Source organism: Myxocyprinus asiaticus, chromosome 4 (genome assembly GCF_019703515.2).
Source record: "Myxocyprinus asiaticus isolate MX2 ecotype Aquarium Trade chromosome 4, UBuf_Myxa_2, whole genome shotgun sequence".
In the NCBI taxonomy this organism is placed as follows: Eukaryota; Metazoa; Chordata; class Actinopteri; order Cypriniformes; family Catostomidae; genus Myxocyprinus; species Myxocyprinus asiaticus.
Window position 1 is genome coordinate 16,597,939 of NC_059347.1, and position 17,149 is coordinate 16,615,087.

The window sequence follows — 17,149 nt, forward strand, 5'->3', positions numbered from 1 at the left end:
TATTTACATATTTGTAAAACATGATAATTTTCCACCTTCATTCTGACCCTCTGTCAGAAATGCTCAGTTTTGGTGCTGCTTCTCCTTTAAGATTTGACAGTATATGCTCGCTGTTTTGATTGGCTCTCTGCTCTTAGCTGACCTGCTCTCTCCTTCCCATCTTACTGCTCAACACTACTTGACATGTCTACAGAAGTGACAGGGTATGTTGTTATGTTGTTATGTTGTTGTGGAGGTGGTCAGATGCAAATATCTACCACAGTGTGACACCACAATGTGGAGGAAGTAAAGAATGGGTTGTTTTGGCAGCTTGATTTCAACAAATGCTCTTTTTGCAGAAAGGAGGAAGTTTTGAGTTCTGAAACTTACAGTATGTTTTTATAGTACAATAACTCCTAACACACTATCGGTCAAATGTTTTGAAACACTCATTCTTTATTACAATGTTTTTTTTGTTGTTGTTGTTTTTATTTACATTTTATAATAATAGTCATCAAAACTATGGAAGAACAGAAATTGAACTATGGGAATTATGTTGTGACTAAACAAAATCCAAAATAAATCAAAACTGTGTTATATTTTAGCATCTTCAAAGTAGTCACCCTTTGCCTAGAATTTGCAGACATGTACTCTTGATATTTTCTCAACCAACTTCTTGAGGTATCACCCTGGGATGCATTTTGAACAGTATTGAAGGAGTTCCCATTTATGTTGGGCACTTATTGGCTGCTTTTCTTTATTATTTGGTCCAAGTCATCAATTTCAAAAACTTATTTTTTATTTTTTATTAAATCTTAGTTTTATAATGAAATAATTTAATATGGTGGCACAATTATATTTTTGTCTACAAAACTAATTTCAATCATTAAAGCATACGCCTTCAGATCAAAAGATTTTTAAGATCATGAGAAACATTTCAGTCAAGTGTTTCAAAACTTTTGACCGGTAGTGTATGTCAAAAGATCAAAGAAAATTTGATTCCTCATGTCATGACCCCTTTAAAATTACCATCATCTGTATCCTTAACTAACAGCCTTATGAACATGTTTTTAAATAAACCTGCTAATGTACACTCACCACAATTTAAATGAATCCCAAAAGAGTCAAATGCATCTTCAGTATCCACAGGGTTTTTGTCGCCAAGAGTGAAATACTTCTGGCAGAATTTGATAATAGTGAGTTTTGTTATAAGCAAATAAAGCACTTGTTATGTGGTTAATCAATTTAATGTGACACTAAATAGGAGGCAGAACATATATACTGTATATTCAAATATATGATCCAAAAAATATGGTATCCTTTTAATGTTTATAGGAGCATGCTTCCTCTGTCATTTACAAATAACTAAACACTCATCTTGTGTGTTGTGACTTCTGTGTTTGTATATTGTGACTGTAGCAATCATTTATTTATGTAAAGTGTTCCTTTCTCTGGTGGAACTAATGGGAAGCCCTGGTTGTACAAATGGGTGGAAAAAAGTCTTTGCTGGCCAGATTTAGACATTGAAGAGAGGGGCAGCTTTTGCAGTAATGCAGAGAGAGAGAGAGAGAGAGAGAGAGTCTAATGCCTCAGAGACATGCATCTACTGACATTTCTCATTTTCCCATTTTCATGGTAAGAAACAGCAGTGAAGACTACAGTTGTTTATCACTGTTTATGCTGTATGCTGCTGCTACAGGCCACTGCAGTGTCTGGTCATTGTTCTAGATATAGCAAGCCAAATCCAGCATGATCTCATGAAAATTACGTGTCTGTGGCAACATTTTTGCAAAATGAAGTGACGTGGTCATTACATTCAAGGTGAAATGTCCAATGAGGGGCGCTTAAAGCAAGTTAAATGTACCAAAAAGATTAGGTTTTTAAGGTCAATGCTCAATGGAGATTTAAATGAACAAAACTTACCTCCCTAACCTAAACCTTTAACTGAAACTAACCGATATTGTCATAAAAAGCAAATGTGGGATGATCGAGCATTAACCTTGAAATTTTTATCTGTTTTTCTAGTTTTAAATAAACAAAACTGACATCCCTACCCTAAACCCTACAACTACACCTAACCGATAGTGTCATAAAAAGTATGTGAGATAATAGAGCATTAACCTTAACATTTTCATCTGTTTTTCTAGTTTTAAATAAACAAAACTGACGTCCCTACCCTAAACCCTACACCTAAACCTAACCGATAGTGTCATAAAAGCAAATGTGAGATGAAAAATGCAATAGCTGATGCAAGTATATAATTTCATGGTGCTTCTATGACACTTTCGGCTCATGTATCAACTGGTACCCATCTTCCATGTTTAAATTCCAATGATCTATCAGTTGTACTAACTGAGGTGCTAACCTGTCAAAAAGTAACCGTACAGCACTTTTCGGACAGGAATTAAATTATCACACAACATTGGTGTTTGTCAAAAAACAGTAGGTAATTCGGCCGGGAATTTTCTCACAGGTTGTGGGAGAAAAACACAGACATTTCGAATTCAGATAGCAATAATATTACTGACTGGCCCTGTAAAGGCTGGAAATACCTCACGTCCACATGTAAAACAATTACCATTCAAACAGGGCTTAAGTGTATTATTTGTTTAGTGCTGATTTGTTTAGCTAAAAAGTTCTAGCCATTGAAATTTCTAATTTACTAGCATATAGCCTTAAGACGTACATTTCGTTGAGTGTGGATTATTGTTAATTAATTTTGACAATGTACGGCTTATAAGATAAAGTAATTTGGGGGGCCTGGGTAGCTCAGCGAGTATTGATGCTGACTACCACCCCTGGAGTCACGAGTTTAAATCCAGGGTGTGCTGAGTGACTCCAGCCAGGTCTCCTAAGCAACCAAATTGGCCCGGTTGCTAGGTATGGTAGAGTCACATGGGGTAACCTCCTCGTAGTCGCGATTAGTGGTTCTCGCTCTCAGTGGGACAGGTGGTAAGTTGTGTGTGGATCGCGGAGAGCAGCATAAGCCTCCACATGTGGAGTCTCCGCGGTGTCATGCACAGTGAGCCACATGATAAGATGCGCGGTTTGACGGTTTCAGAAGTGGAGGCAACTGAGACTTGTCCTCCACCACCAGGATTGAGGTGAGTAACCGTGCCACCACGAGGACCTACTAAGTAGTGGGAATTGGGCATTCCAAATTGGGAGAAAAAAAAAGAAAAAGTAATTTGGTGCTATGCTTAATATATTTAATAATCTAATTGTTACAGGATACACTATCATCAAAATTATGAGGAAGACTGCGAGTGATTTACAGCATTTCCTGCCATTACTGGTGTAATACGAAGAGCTGCATCATAGTATCTGAATAATACTATGTTTAATTTTATGATGCAGATTTTGCTGTCAGACTTCATTGTTTATATGTACTATTTATAAAAGTGGCATAGGGCCTATGATCACCAGTACTGTGTTTGATGGAGGGGCTGAGAGGGTGAGACAAGGCCATGTTTTGGAATTGTTTAAATTGGTGACTGAAGCCTCTGCTATTGGTCATGGTCCATTCCTCAAAGCAGGGGCTGCCTTTTATCAGGAAATTGCAATTGGAAGCAGCAGTTCAAAGAGAAAAGAGCTGAGTTTTTGTAGGTAACCTGTTTGAGGTTAATCTTGCAGAGGGATTGTGCTATCAATGAATGTTTCATCACATTTCGAGTGATTCAATCATTCAGTATGGTTCCTATAGTTTCCTAAAGAAATATGTGTCTTGAAAAGCAAGAACGTTCTTTAAGTTCTAAGCTAAGGGCCACTTACAGTACACTCAACATGTTTTTGTGTCCATTTGCACTCTTTTTACATTGTTTTTCTATGTAAACATATGCTAAATGGACGTCTTTGACTGTTGCGGCGTGTTTAGCTGTTTTGCGCAAAAACTTTTTAAGATGCTGTGTCAGGTCAAAAAGTCTGTCAACATTTAAAAGCATGTTCATAGACACCTGTGTTCTGTTATATACACTGCATCTAGCTTTTTTAAGTGCAAGAACAAGGTTGGTCTGAATGGCCCCTTAATAAAGAATTAAACCATATGAGACTGTTCGTTTCAGTGTTTTTACCATGGTTGAGGAGCTTTAGGAACAACTTCCTTGACACTCTAGTTTAAAGAAATACAGTACAATGGCAGATCAATATAAATATTGAATAGACAGGCGTGTGTATATCAACTATTTTACAACTTCTTTGAATGTGGCTCATCCAATTAGATTGTAGAGTCAGAACTATCCCTTTGGAAAAGCTGAATTATGTTGAAGAAATATGCTGATGTCATAGTAATAAACATGACATTACACCTTTCCTCACACACCCTTCATCATATTTTGTCATATCTGATGTAGGATATATAGACTTATTTTCCATTCGTTATAAAACATTGGCAGCTATAACTTAATCTATTTCACTGGCTTCTAATATCTCTTTGTTTCCTAATTTTACTCTTATCTGGCTTCTTCACCATTTTCCATCGCATCTCGTATGAGATGTCTGTCTACCCCTGTCTTTGCATTTCAGGTGCATGGCTCTTTGGTGAGAGGAGACCTCAAAGCTGTTTACTTTCACTTGCTGTCTAGGAAAATATCAGAGGGCCAGAACACAGATAGTGGTCACTGAAAAATATGCATGATTTTGCATGTCTTATGTCATTGCACATATTCAAGGTGTTAACCAGCAGATGTATGCTTCCAGAAAATGGCAGCATATGAAACCCTGTCAGAAACAGCACAACAGTAGCCTATTGTTTGAAGTTATGGTTTCTCAGAGAGACTGGGAAAATGTTCTGCAGAGATCAGAGAAAAGGCTGATGTTTTTGAATTTTAAAGGACAGGGGTTATTTATAAGCATTGTCATCTTTGAAATGTATCATCTCTCTTGCTCATTTCTCAAGCAAAATGTTAATAATTAAATGATATTTATGAAATTAATCTTATATCGGGCATGTCACACTTGAAACTGTTAAAATTTGTAAACCTGTTTTAATGTTATCCTAAGTTATGATGTCAGACACGGCTGGCCCCCATACGGGTTAATCAGCTGAGGAGAGGGATAAAGCCGAGCCAGATGCGGCAGTTCTGGAGAGAGAGAGCCACACGCAACTGACGTGTGTGTTTATGTTTATGTATTTTTAAGTTTTCATTGAACATTATTTTGATGGTTCGTCCGGCTCCCACCTCCTCCTTGCCCATTTTAAACCCTGTTACACTGGTTCCGAAACCCGGGAAGGAGGAGGGATGCGCTGTTGTGGAGTCCTCACCACTGCTGTCCACCCAAAGGAGCAGCCGCGGCCTTCCGCCGGGGGACGGAGGAGTTGCTTCCGGCTGCCTGGATGCAGAGGAATGGCCACTGTCTGCGAGGGGAGGAGGGGCTCGCTGCCTGCTGCCTGGAGCGGTGGAGCCGCTGCCAGGGGCGGAGGGGCTCGCTACCAGCTGCCAGAACACGGAGGGGCTTTCCGTCCGCCAGGGGTGGAGGACTCGCTCTGGTGCATCCGGGGAGGAGCGGCTGTCATCTGCCAGAGAGTGGAGGAGTGGTCGAGGACCAGGCGATGGCGTTATCTGGGAACCGGCGAGCAATTTTTGTCCTCTCTCTCTCTCTCTCTCTCTCACTGTCGCTCCACCTAGCTCTTTCCCTCTCCCCTTTTCCCTCCCCTTCCGGACTGAGGCAAAGGAGGGAGGAGTGTGACGAGGAGGAGGGCGGGGCCAGGCCGTGAGTGCGCACACTCCTCCCTCCTTTGCCTCAGGCCGGAAGGAGAGGAAAAAGGAATAAATACCACTTAAAACAATTATTTCAAACCATAATAATAATTTGCAATTCATGATTTTGGCAGTATTTTTGATCAGTTTAATGCATCCTTGGTGAAAGGAAGCATCAATTCTTTCAAGAACAAAAATGTCTTCATGTTCTAAAAATGGAAGCGTATATACTATATATAATATAATTTTCATAAAGTAACTTGTAGCATAATTACTTGAGTAGTTTTTCAGCAAACTACTTATTTACTCTTCCTTGAGACATAATATTCCTCAGTACTTCAAAGGGATTTGATTTGATACTTGTTCTCAAGTGAATTATTTCTTCAGTAGCAGTACTTTTACTTAAGTAAAAATAAAAGTCAGTACTCTTTCCACCACTGGCCCTAACCCAAAAAAAGACGTTAACTGTGGAGTTCCAAGCAACCAATTTTCAAAAAGTTGGCTGTGATTGCCTTCTTGGAAGTTGGAAGGAACTCTTAAACAGACAACCATCTTGAAGAACAACAGTCATGTATATTTCTTTAAAACCATCCATCTTTTCTTTTCAGGGTGAAGGCAAAGAAAGGGGTGAACCTCCTCAGCACGAAGTCCAAGAGTAACCAGTGGAAGGTTGAATGGGATGTGCAGTCTGGAGCCAAACACTCTATTGCCACTGTGGAAGTCAACAAGATCAAAGGAATTGCTGGGTAAGAGAGCTATCCTGCTCGTGTACATGGTCTAGGACAGCTTCCCTTGCAAGTGGAAACCTCAACAAGTGCAGAATCGCAAATATGGTTTTAGATCAGCAGTGAAAATTCATAACTAGGTGCCAAAACCAAAATGAATCAAATAAGTATTGGATAAACTAATATTTAAAAACTGAAATTTAAAAAAACTGTAAATAGGAAGTTTATCCAGTTTATTTTGGTTCTTAGAGGCTTCCTATTTGATCCCAGTAGGATCCTTTAGGATTGATTCTAACATCCAGATTTGGACACATTCCTGAAGAACTAGAGATACTAGTTCATAAATATTTAGATTGAAATTGTTTTTTTTTTTTTTTTTCTCTTCCATTACATTTTCAAAAACATAGTCTATACATACATACATACAGTATTAGCTATCATACTTACTGAATATGTATTATTAGTAGTAGTTGTTGTATTTATGTTCTAGGTTCTATTATTTAAACATATATTATTTATGTGTTTTATAGTATTCTTATTATTTATGTAAAAGTATGTGAAACAGTAGGCATTATTCCAAGACATTTTTTAAGTTACTTTGTGTAAATATTCTGTAAATATTTAATTCAATTGTATGCAAAAATGTCTCAACACTAAGCAGACTAATTAAACAATAAATGAGGAAAGAGATGTTAAAATATGCCACTTTTATTACTTCCAGTTCATTCATCATTTTGAAAATGGAAGGTCAAGTTGAGCACATTGCACTGTAGGATATAGTATTCTGTGCAGTGTGCTACGTGTATACTGGACATTTGAACAAATATAGTAGGTCATCAGGATATTCCATGCAGAAAGAACATTTGCATACTGTGCACAGCAGAAAAGCAAGTGCCGTGTGCTATTCAGAACATAGACATAAGAGTAAATCAAATAGTCAGTAGAGTCTAGTGTTATTTACCTATTGTCAGGGAGGTCAAGACACAGTGATTGAGTGTCTACAAAGAGATTACCAGCGAGGTCATCTGAATTAAACATCATGCTGTTTTGTTCTTGCGTCTAAGCCTCTTATTCTTAATCCTTCTTTTCCCTCTGTATTACGTGCACCCTGTCAAATAATCTTTCCCATTCTGCTTGACATGTGAAAAGACCACATCACTCACCTGCACCCTAGATATTATAGCCGGAATGCATGTAGCCCAAAAAACTGTACTTTTACATGAGCACTGCTTTCATGACATATACAATGCATACTCTTAATAAAAAAAACACATTATTTTCATCAGCATAGAGCCTAAGGCTAGTTTTTAAAAAGGCCACTGCACATTAAGATCGCTCAATTAAGTTTTTAGCAATTCTGTTATGCCTATGTCCACAACAAAATACAATCTGATTATTAATTTTTGGAAATTTTCTTAATGTGTCTGGCCATTCAAAGTATTTTATTTAATTATTATTATTATTATTATTTATTATTTTTTATTTTTTTCAGTTATGAAGATTATCTTCTTGGTTGGACACATCTCATAAGATAAAAAATACTATTTATTTCATTTGATTCTGTATCCATAGACTTCTAGCTGTAAAAATGCAATAAAGATGCAGTGTAATAAAGCTATTTCAAGCCATCTTCATCTCGCAAAGTGCAAAAACATTAATAGGAAACCCATTATAATGGAACACTGAACAGTGATATGCAATTTGTTTTCGTCATAGACATATTGTTGGTATATGCTTTAATTTGCTTCCATACCAGCTTCTAGAGGAAAGTCAGTAAGTCTCATTCACTAGTAATTGAATGCAAGAATACTTATGTGCGCAGAAAAGGTTCTCACACAAAATCTGGTGCGTATGAATATAAATTTGTTCCTACCCTCATTCTAATGTTGATGAATCCAGATTATTCTAAAAAAGGGAGCACATACCCGCAGTAATTAGCATAATACACGGCCAAACAATCTCCATATAAAGGCTTATAATTCTCAGATTATATAGAGTGAATTAGATGGAGTGAAAGGTGTGTCCAAAAGTGAAGACTTACAAAAGTTAGTCCTTTTGTTTTCTTTTTGAGTGTCTTTGGTTCTCAGTTGTTTCATTTAAGCATTAACTGTGTCTCGGATGTTTCTCCCAAAATGTCCTTAGGATAAATAAAAATAGACACATGAGTCAGTTGTTGACACACCATAAAGAGTATAGAGCTATACAAATTATTGTGCATAGCACAGCTCAGATCCTTTTGTCTTGTAAAAATGAGATATGTTGAGTTCATGCTGAAATCTCTGACTTTTGATTGTCTGAGCAAATCTGAACACAATTTGAGACATTGTTGAGATCTCTTCTTAAAGAAGAGATACATGTAAGATTACAGGGGTATTTTTCTCAGGAGAAACATCTGAGTAGCAGGATACTCACAGTTGTCATAGTCTGTCTCCCTTATGTTCTTCAAGGACACTTATTTTGAAGTTTCCCCTGAACAACATCTCCCATAGTTCACTGCCCTTATCACTTCCATCTGCTCCTTATCATCCTCACCTGTATTCCATTCCCTCATTTAGTTCCTTGTGTATAAATACCCTCTAGTTTTGTTCAGTCCTTGAAGTGTTACATTGTGTTGTTAGTTTGTGATGTATAGCTTTATAGTTTGTGCCACTCCAGTGTTTGTTCCACTCCAGCATTTGTTATTAAAGTATTCACTCCTGCGCCTCCTCTCTTCCACTCCGTGACACCAACGTTACAACAGTAAGCAAAAGTTTCTGTTTGCTCTTCATTTCCAGCCTGGTCTCATGAACATTACATGGCTGTGGCAAAATTTTTGCAAAACGAAATTACGTGCCTTATTGCATGTTTGGTTGCAGTTTCCCAGTGAAATGTCCAGTGGGGGGCACCAAAAGCGAGGGTAATGGTGTCGTAATCAGACAAAGTTTTTTTTTTTTTTTTTTTGTGATTAACATTTTTTTTATTGATTCATATATAAAACAATTAAAAGCAAAAACATATATAAACAGAATCAATACTTAACCCCCTCGATTACCCCGCCCCCAATCCCCAACCCCACCCACAAGAATCAGACCCCAGTGGTCTCAAATAATTATAGACACACAAAAACAAATATATATATATAAAAACAATAAAAAAGAAAAAATATATATAATAATCAAACACATAACAACTACACCTCTCTGTCCATTGTCCCTCTCCGAGAGCCCTCCAAAAACGCTAAAAATTTGCCCCAATTTCCCATAAACAAGTCCAAATTTCCCAATCCTCTAGATACCCCTTCTTCAAAAGCTGCCACCCTCACCATCTCTGCACACCACTCCAGAAATGATGGTGCTCCGCCCGACTTCCAACCCCTTAAAATAACTTGTCTGCCAATCATAACACTAGTCAGAACCCAATTTTTTTTTAAATTTGTCCCCCAAATTTATGACCGCCCCATCGCCAAAAAATACAGAGTCTGGGGCAAAGTAAAACTTGAGTGCCCAAAGCATCACCTAAATAACTCTGAACCCTCAACCAAAAATCTTGAATCTTAACACACCCCTAAAAGACATGGGCTGTGTCTCCAACTTCTGATTGGCATCGCCACCAGGTGGGTGTGTCTTTAAGACCAAGCCTATATAATCTAGAGGGGGTAAAATCTTAAATTGCATAAGGCGAACCCTTGCATCTCTAGATGCAGACTTGAATTTTTTTTAGAATCCTAGTCCACACTCCCTCCAATACCAAGTTCAAGCCCCGTCCCCCAAACTCTGTATTAGAAGGGAGAAGGGACACTGATGCCTCGTGTCCTTTTCCAAAAGCAGTAATCACCTCTCCCAAAGTATCTGCTGCTTTTTGGGGGGGGGGGGGGTGTGCTACTCCCAAAAAGAAAACAGAGTAGGTGGCGCAGCTGTAAATACCTATAAAACTGAAATCTGGGAATCCCAAAATGATGAACCAAATTCTCAAAAGATCTCAACACTCCACTCTCATATAGGCCACCGAGTGTAGTAACCCCCCTCACAATCCACTCTGACCAACAGAAAGGGGACTTATTAATATGTAATTTAGGGTTCAGCCATATGCTTGAGGCAATATTTAAATAAATGTTTGAATTAAACACTCTGGACACTTCTGTCCAAATCATGTGCAAATGCGAGATAACAGGGTGTGACAACTTCTATGGTTAGTTTGATAGAAAGGCTTTGCACTGGCGAAATAGGGGCAAGAACTTCCTGTTTAATACGAAACCAGAGAGGGGCTCTCTCAGGTGGAAGCGTCCAATGAGCCAGATGTCTGAGACCGAATGCATAATAATAAACAAAATCTTGGGTAGGCCTAGCCCACCTTTGTCAATCGGCCGATGTAACTTGTTGAAATGTAATCTGGGAAGTTTACCATTCCAAATAAAGGACTTCGCTATGCTATCAAATTGCTTGAAATAAGAGAGGGGGACATCTACAGGGAGAGATTGTAGCAGGTAGTTGAATTTTGGAATACAATTCATTTTAATAACATTAACCTTCCCAATCATAGATAAATGTAATGAAGCCCAACTAATCACATCACTCAAAAACCTTTTTATTAAAGGGTTGAAATTAACTCTAAATAAATCACACATATTAGCTGGGAATAAAATGCCCAAATACTTAATGCCCTGTTTGGGACACTGGAAGGTGCCCAGCTGAAAATCCGTTACTGGGCAGTACGCTGTCAGAGCCAAAGCTTCGGATTTAGACCAACTGACTCTGTAACCTGAGAATTTAGAGGAGGAACCAATAATCCTGTGGAGACAAGGCATAGATCTAGTGGGGTCAGAGACGAATAATAAAATATAATCTGTGTAAAGCAAAAGCTTATGCACAACACCTCCCGCTATCACCCCTGAAAAATCATCTTCCTTTCTTATTGTGGCTGCTAATGGTTCCAGGGCAAGACAGAACAATAATTGGGAAAGAGGGCAACCCTGCCAGGTGCCCCAATCCAGAGTAAAATAATCTGAAATTAATCCATTTGTTTGTACCGCCGCTACCGGGTGTCTATAAAGTAACTTAATCCATTCAATAAAAGTATTCCCGAACCTGTACCTTTCCAAAATCTTAAAAAGCTTGGATCCTTCTCCTTTTTAAGAATCAGACTGTTCTGGGCTTGTGTCATGGTTGGCAGAAGCTTTCCATTCTTTAATGATTCCGTATAAACTTCTAACAAAAGTGGAGCCAGTTTTATAGCATAAAATCTAAAAAATTCAGCGGCAAAACCATCTGGCCCTGGAGCCTTGCCTGTAGGCAGGGCCTTAATTACCCCATCAAGCTCCTCTAAGGTTTTCAAGATAATTTTTTGCTCAATCGTCAGTTTAGGGAGTTCTAATGGTTCCACAAAGTTTCTAAAATCTTCATCAATAGACGAAGATGTGGAACTATAAAGATCGAGATAGAATTCTTTAAAAGCATTATTAATATCAATGACCGAGGTAAATATTTCACCACCAGCAGATTTCACTGAGGGAAAGGTAGAAAAAGACTCTCTCTGCTTTATATATCTAGCCAAATGCTTCCCTGCTTTGTCCCCTGACTGAAAGTATGACTGTCTTGCCCTGAATAGCCAAAGCTCCACCTTCCATGACAAAATAGTATTATATCTGTATTTCGATCGGGTCAATTCTTTAAGGCCATTAGACAACATTCGGCACTTCAGCTCTGCCTCAGAACGTTTAATATTCTCTTCCAATTCCACGAGTTCTCATGCTTTGGATTTTTTGATGAATGAGGCATACTGTATGATCCGGCCCCTAAGAACCGCCTTAAGTGCCTCCCAAGCCACGCCCACAGAGGATACTGAGGACCATTTGGTCTCCATATAAACATTGATTTCAGCCTTTAATATTTGCTGGAAATCAGGATTTTGTAAAAGGGATACATTAAAGTGCCAACTATGATTTCTTTTTCTCCATATGTGGCAAATCCTCTAAATTCACCAGGGCGTGATCTGAGACTAAGACGTTTCCAATTGAGCAATCAACAACAGATGAAATGAGGGACTTAGGTATAATATATATATATATATATATATATATATATATATATTCTAGAATAAATTTTATGGACTGATGAAAAAAATGTATAGTCCCTACCAGATGGGTTAAAAAGTCTCCAAATATCTGTAAGATTAAGATTTTTACACATCTTGTGAAGCGTCAGTGTTGCTCTAGGGGGCTTACACACTTTTGCTTCACTATGATCAGGACTGAGTCCATCAATAGATTAAAGTCTCCTCCCAATATTATATCATGAGGGGTGCCAGTGGTTTGCAACATCCCTTCAAGATCTATAAAAAAGCCCTGATCATCAACATTAGGTGCATAAATATTAGCCAAAATCAGCCTTTGCCCCTGAATTTCAGCTAAAACAATAATGACTCTTCCTAATTTATCTTTAATCTGTTTTAGACATTTGAATTGTAGATGCTTACTTATCAATGTAATGACTCCCCTGCTCTTACACGAGCCAGCACTTAAGAAAATATGAATTCTTAAAGAAACGCAATATCATATTTCTTACGTTTAATAAAAGAAATAATCTTCTTTCTTTTTATGGGGTGCCCCAACCCATTCACATTCCACGTGGAGAGAGACAATCCACTCATATTAACATTTGACATTTTGACATGTTAGAAAACAAATTAGACAAGATTGTGTGTCAAAACAAGATTATAAAGACCACATTCCAAACAAACAGAAAAAAGAAAAATATGCGCATTAAACCCACGCACGACAGCGCCAACCGGCGTTCATCCCTCTATACTCAAACAGTCCATGTACGCCTATGAGAGTCCCCGCGACAACTTTGCAATAATCCTTCCAATGTCTTATAAAAAATACTCCACAAAACAAACTCCAGCCAATAGGAGGCACAAGAACAAAGAACGAGCAGATTCACCCACAAACTCCAGCCGCTAGGCGGAACCAGCACAAAAATAAACAAAGGAGGCGCCCAGCTTCCTTGGACAACCAAGTGTATGTACTGCGAGATGAGCTCACTCAGGGGCCACATGAGAAACATCAAATGGCTTACTCACTCATTGTCTCTATGAAAGACAATGCTTGTTGTGAGCATGTAAATATTTTGTGGCCATCCTTAGTATCTATTCTCAATTTGGCCGGGAACATCAGAGCAAATGCGATCTTCCGTTGATGTAAGAGTTTCTTGCATTCCTTGAATCGATCACGTTTCTCTCTTGTCGAATTCACAAAGTCTGGGAACAAGAAAATGTGATTCTTCCAAGAAATCTTTCCTTTGCTCCGCGCCTCGCGTAACACAAGATCTTTATCGGATGATCTCAGAAATTTGGCCAGAATTGATCGGGGCCTGTCTCCCTCAGCAGATCTCCGAGCCGGGACTCTGTGAGCTCACTCGATTTCCATCTTGTGGCCTGGGAAGACTCAGGAAGAGCTCGTCTAGCAATTTCACCATATCTCTGCCCTCTTCATGCTCAAGAATTCCAACAATTTCGCCTACTGTGGATCTCCAAATCCTACAATTTTTCATGCGTTCCAAATCAATCTTGGTCGCCAGTGGATAAGCAGCTAATTCTTTCTTGATGACTCCAGATAATCAACCTGTCTTTCGACGTCCGACAATCTTGTAACCAACTCAGAAAATTTCGCCTTAATCAATCGACGTATTATAGCCAAATCCTCTAATTCGGCAACAACTTTCTTCAGCATCACAGACATGTTGGACAGTTGACGCTGGATTTCTCCCACCGCACCACCAAACTGAGTCTCTGGTCCACAGGCCCATCAGAAGCTTCAGCTTAAGCACGTAAGTGTCTTTTAATATCTCCAGAGCCCGAGGATTTTGACTTCTTTGCCATGTTGACTTCAAAGAACAGATATGTAGCAGGATGTGTCAAATCTCACCGGTTTATGACATAAAAATAATAAAAAAATAGCAAAGTGCGCAGAGCTCGCCGATTACACGTCTGCTCCTCACATGGCGTCATGTGACTCTCAGACAAGGTTTTTAAGGTGAATGTTAGATGGAGGTTTTAATAAGAAAAACATTCCTCCTTAACATAAAACTGTAAACTAAACCTAACCAATAGTGTCCAAAAACAAAATGAGAAATGAAAAAGCACATTTTCTGAAGCAACCACGTCATCTCATGTCACTTTGATGTCACGTGTCAGCTTACATGTTTGGCTGGACTTGAACCACGTGCTTTCACGTCCAGCGTCCAACACTCTATCAGGTGAGCTACCACAGAAGCTAATCACTTTGGATTAAGTGTGTAAATGTAGGTGAGTCTGTAATACAGAGTTAAAATGTATTGTTTTTCAAATGATGCGTTATACTAAAAGTGTTTTGATATCATAATATAGCGATATGTGAGTAATACACCAAAAAATAAGTGTTTATAAAGTTATAATCAGCCATTATAGTCGTGATGTGTGAAAGTAAATAAAAAGCACAGTTGTTGTAGCATCTCTAGTGCTAATTTCACCAGGGAACTGCGACGAAACATAGAATTCAGCACGTAAAAGTCAGTTTGCAAAAATGTAGTTATAGTAACATTCATTCTATGAGACTACGTTGTCAATTTCATCTTTTCTGCATCTAGGAGAATCAATTGAGATATTAAAGAGATCTCATTTGTTATTTTCCTTATATTTCACACAAATATGCACATTAATTGTGTGGTCTGACACTCATCAGAAAATGGCCTTTTTGTATGGAACTTAAATTACAAAGTTTTGCTATAAAATGTTATCATAGTTTATTTATGTGCAGCACATTGCAACAGTGTCTGACATGTTGTCAGGCATTGGTATAATACCTGTCTTTAGAGAGGTGGTGCATGTTATTTTTATTGCAATTTCAAACAGCTTTACTCTTTTCCCCAAAACTAACAGAATTTTGTTCTTGTTTTGAGATAATGTTCTCTTTGTTTTTGGTTAAAAATGTCTACATGTGGCAGGAGGATTTGTGTTTCATAACAAATCCATGCCTTTATGAACCTACTGTCTGAGAAGATTAATAAATTTTTAGCTTCATTTTATAGATTTTCCTTTTGCCCAGCTTGTACTGTCCTCAAACTTAAACTCTTCTTATACTTGCAAATTTGTTCATATGCTGTCCATATTCTCATCTATCTTCCCTAACTGTTTTAATGAGTGGCTGTAGTACCAGAAGCACATATTGCAAATTTGGTTTATAGCTGGCCGTGAAGGCAACTGTTGCATTATTTGTCAATATAAGACAGCCTCATTATTCAGTTATTTTTATTTATTTTTTTTTTCAGTTAAAGATTGAGTTGCTGGCACACCTAATTCCAATTCTTTGTTCTGCACACCAGAGTAAAGCAAGGCTAAAATGACTCTTAAAGAAAGGGTGTTTTGAAAGCTGGCTCTTGCATTGGCTGAGCTTAATGAATAATTGTTGACAAGACTCTTCCCTGGCCTCCTTTCCTATTGTGCCGGACAATCAATTTTCAGCAACAGCACTATTAACTTTGTTAATGTAGTATCCAATGAATGCACATCAAGGAAAGCAAACACATTTGATAGAGATTCCCATTGTCCTTAAAATATTTCCTCCCAAACAAAAGGAAAAGTAATCAAAGTTTTAGTTGGCCAGTCACACCTAAATGGCCATGTAGTTTTAATTGGACGAATCAATTCCAAATTAGCCAAGCAACAATTAGTGACAAAACAGCATCTCGTCACAAAGGGGTTTTAAAACATTATTTTCAACCGTAAAGCTGGCCAGTATAGTGCACTAATATACTGTACAGTGTATGTTAACTTATTGACCAAATACAGCATTTTTCTTCTAGCACAGATTGCAAATCAGATGTGAAAATACACTGCACCCATCCAGTTTATGTATGTACATAAAGCCAGCCACAGTTAAAAAAATTAAATAAAAAATATGTTCGAATGTCATTGTATTAGATGCCGAAAAGCACACTTTTCAAGCAGAATAGGTGGGGGGATTTCTTCATCTTTCAGCTTTTTTCCATGCAATGAAAGTGGATGGTGACTGAGGCTAACATTCTGCCTAACACCTAATTTTGTGTTCTACATAAGAAAGAAATTCATATGGGTTTAGAATGATATGAGGTTGGGGTTCACTTTTGGGTGAACTATCCTTATTAGTCCAAATTGTCAGCATGAACAAAGAGAGAGGTTAGTGAACCCAACTGCAGTTTTTAATGATGAAGAAGACAGTCTACAAATAGAAATAGCACAAGGCTTGATAAACAAAAGAACAACTTAGCTCAATGCCACTCTGGACAAGACTAGACAAAAAAGTGAGGAAACACAAGGGAATATATACAGACATGGGCAATAACAACACAAGGAACAGCTGGGAACACAGGTGAATGTGATGATGACAGTGCTTGCTGGGAAATGTAGTGTGGGGAAAAACTACAACACAAAAGTCCATGAAAGCGTTAAACTAAGAGTCTGTGAACATGAAGGGATGGTGACATGTAGGGATGTGACACAAGTACTGTTTGACTGTAAGAGCATCAGATATTTTCTTCTGCCTGAATGCATGTCATACAAGAAAATAGTATAAATGTGCCAGTTCTATAAAGACACAAGAAACTGAAATAATAATTTTCATATCTCCCACTAGAGGAAGATGTTATCTGTAGCACAAACACATTACTTGCCCTCCACAGAAACCCTGTGGCATTTATTCCACCAGCGTCCCCACTCCCATCAAGGAAATTCATTTTTTGGCCATTTCCTCCCCAGTGT

General features: G+C 38.2%; 1 protein-coding gene across 2 annotated transcripts in view; it reads left to right on the forward strand.

The window, feature by feature from the left end:
• The window catches only part of LOC127439839 (transmembrane protein 132E), a 549,732-nt gene that overhangs the window by 447,330 nt on the left and 85,253 nt on the right, over positions 1–17,149 (forward strand). For both annotated transcript variants that reach the window (XM_051696075.1, XM_051696074.1), the window contains exon 3: positions 6,284–6,421. In XM_051696075.1, coding sequence (XP_051552035.1) covers positions 6,284–6,421 — 138 coding nt within the window. The remainder of the gene's footprint in view (positions 1–6,283; positions 6,422–17,149) is intronic.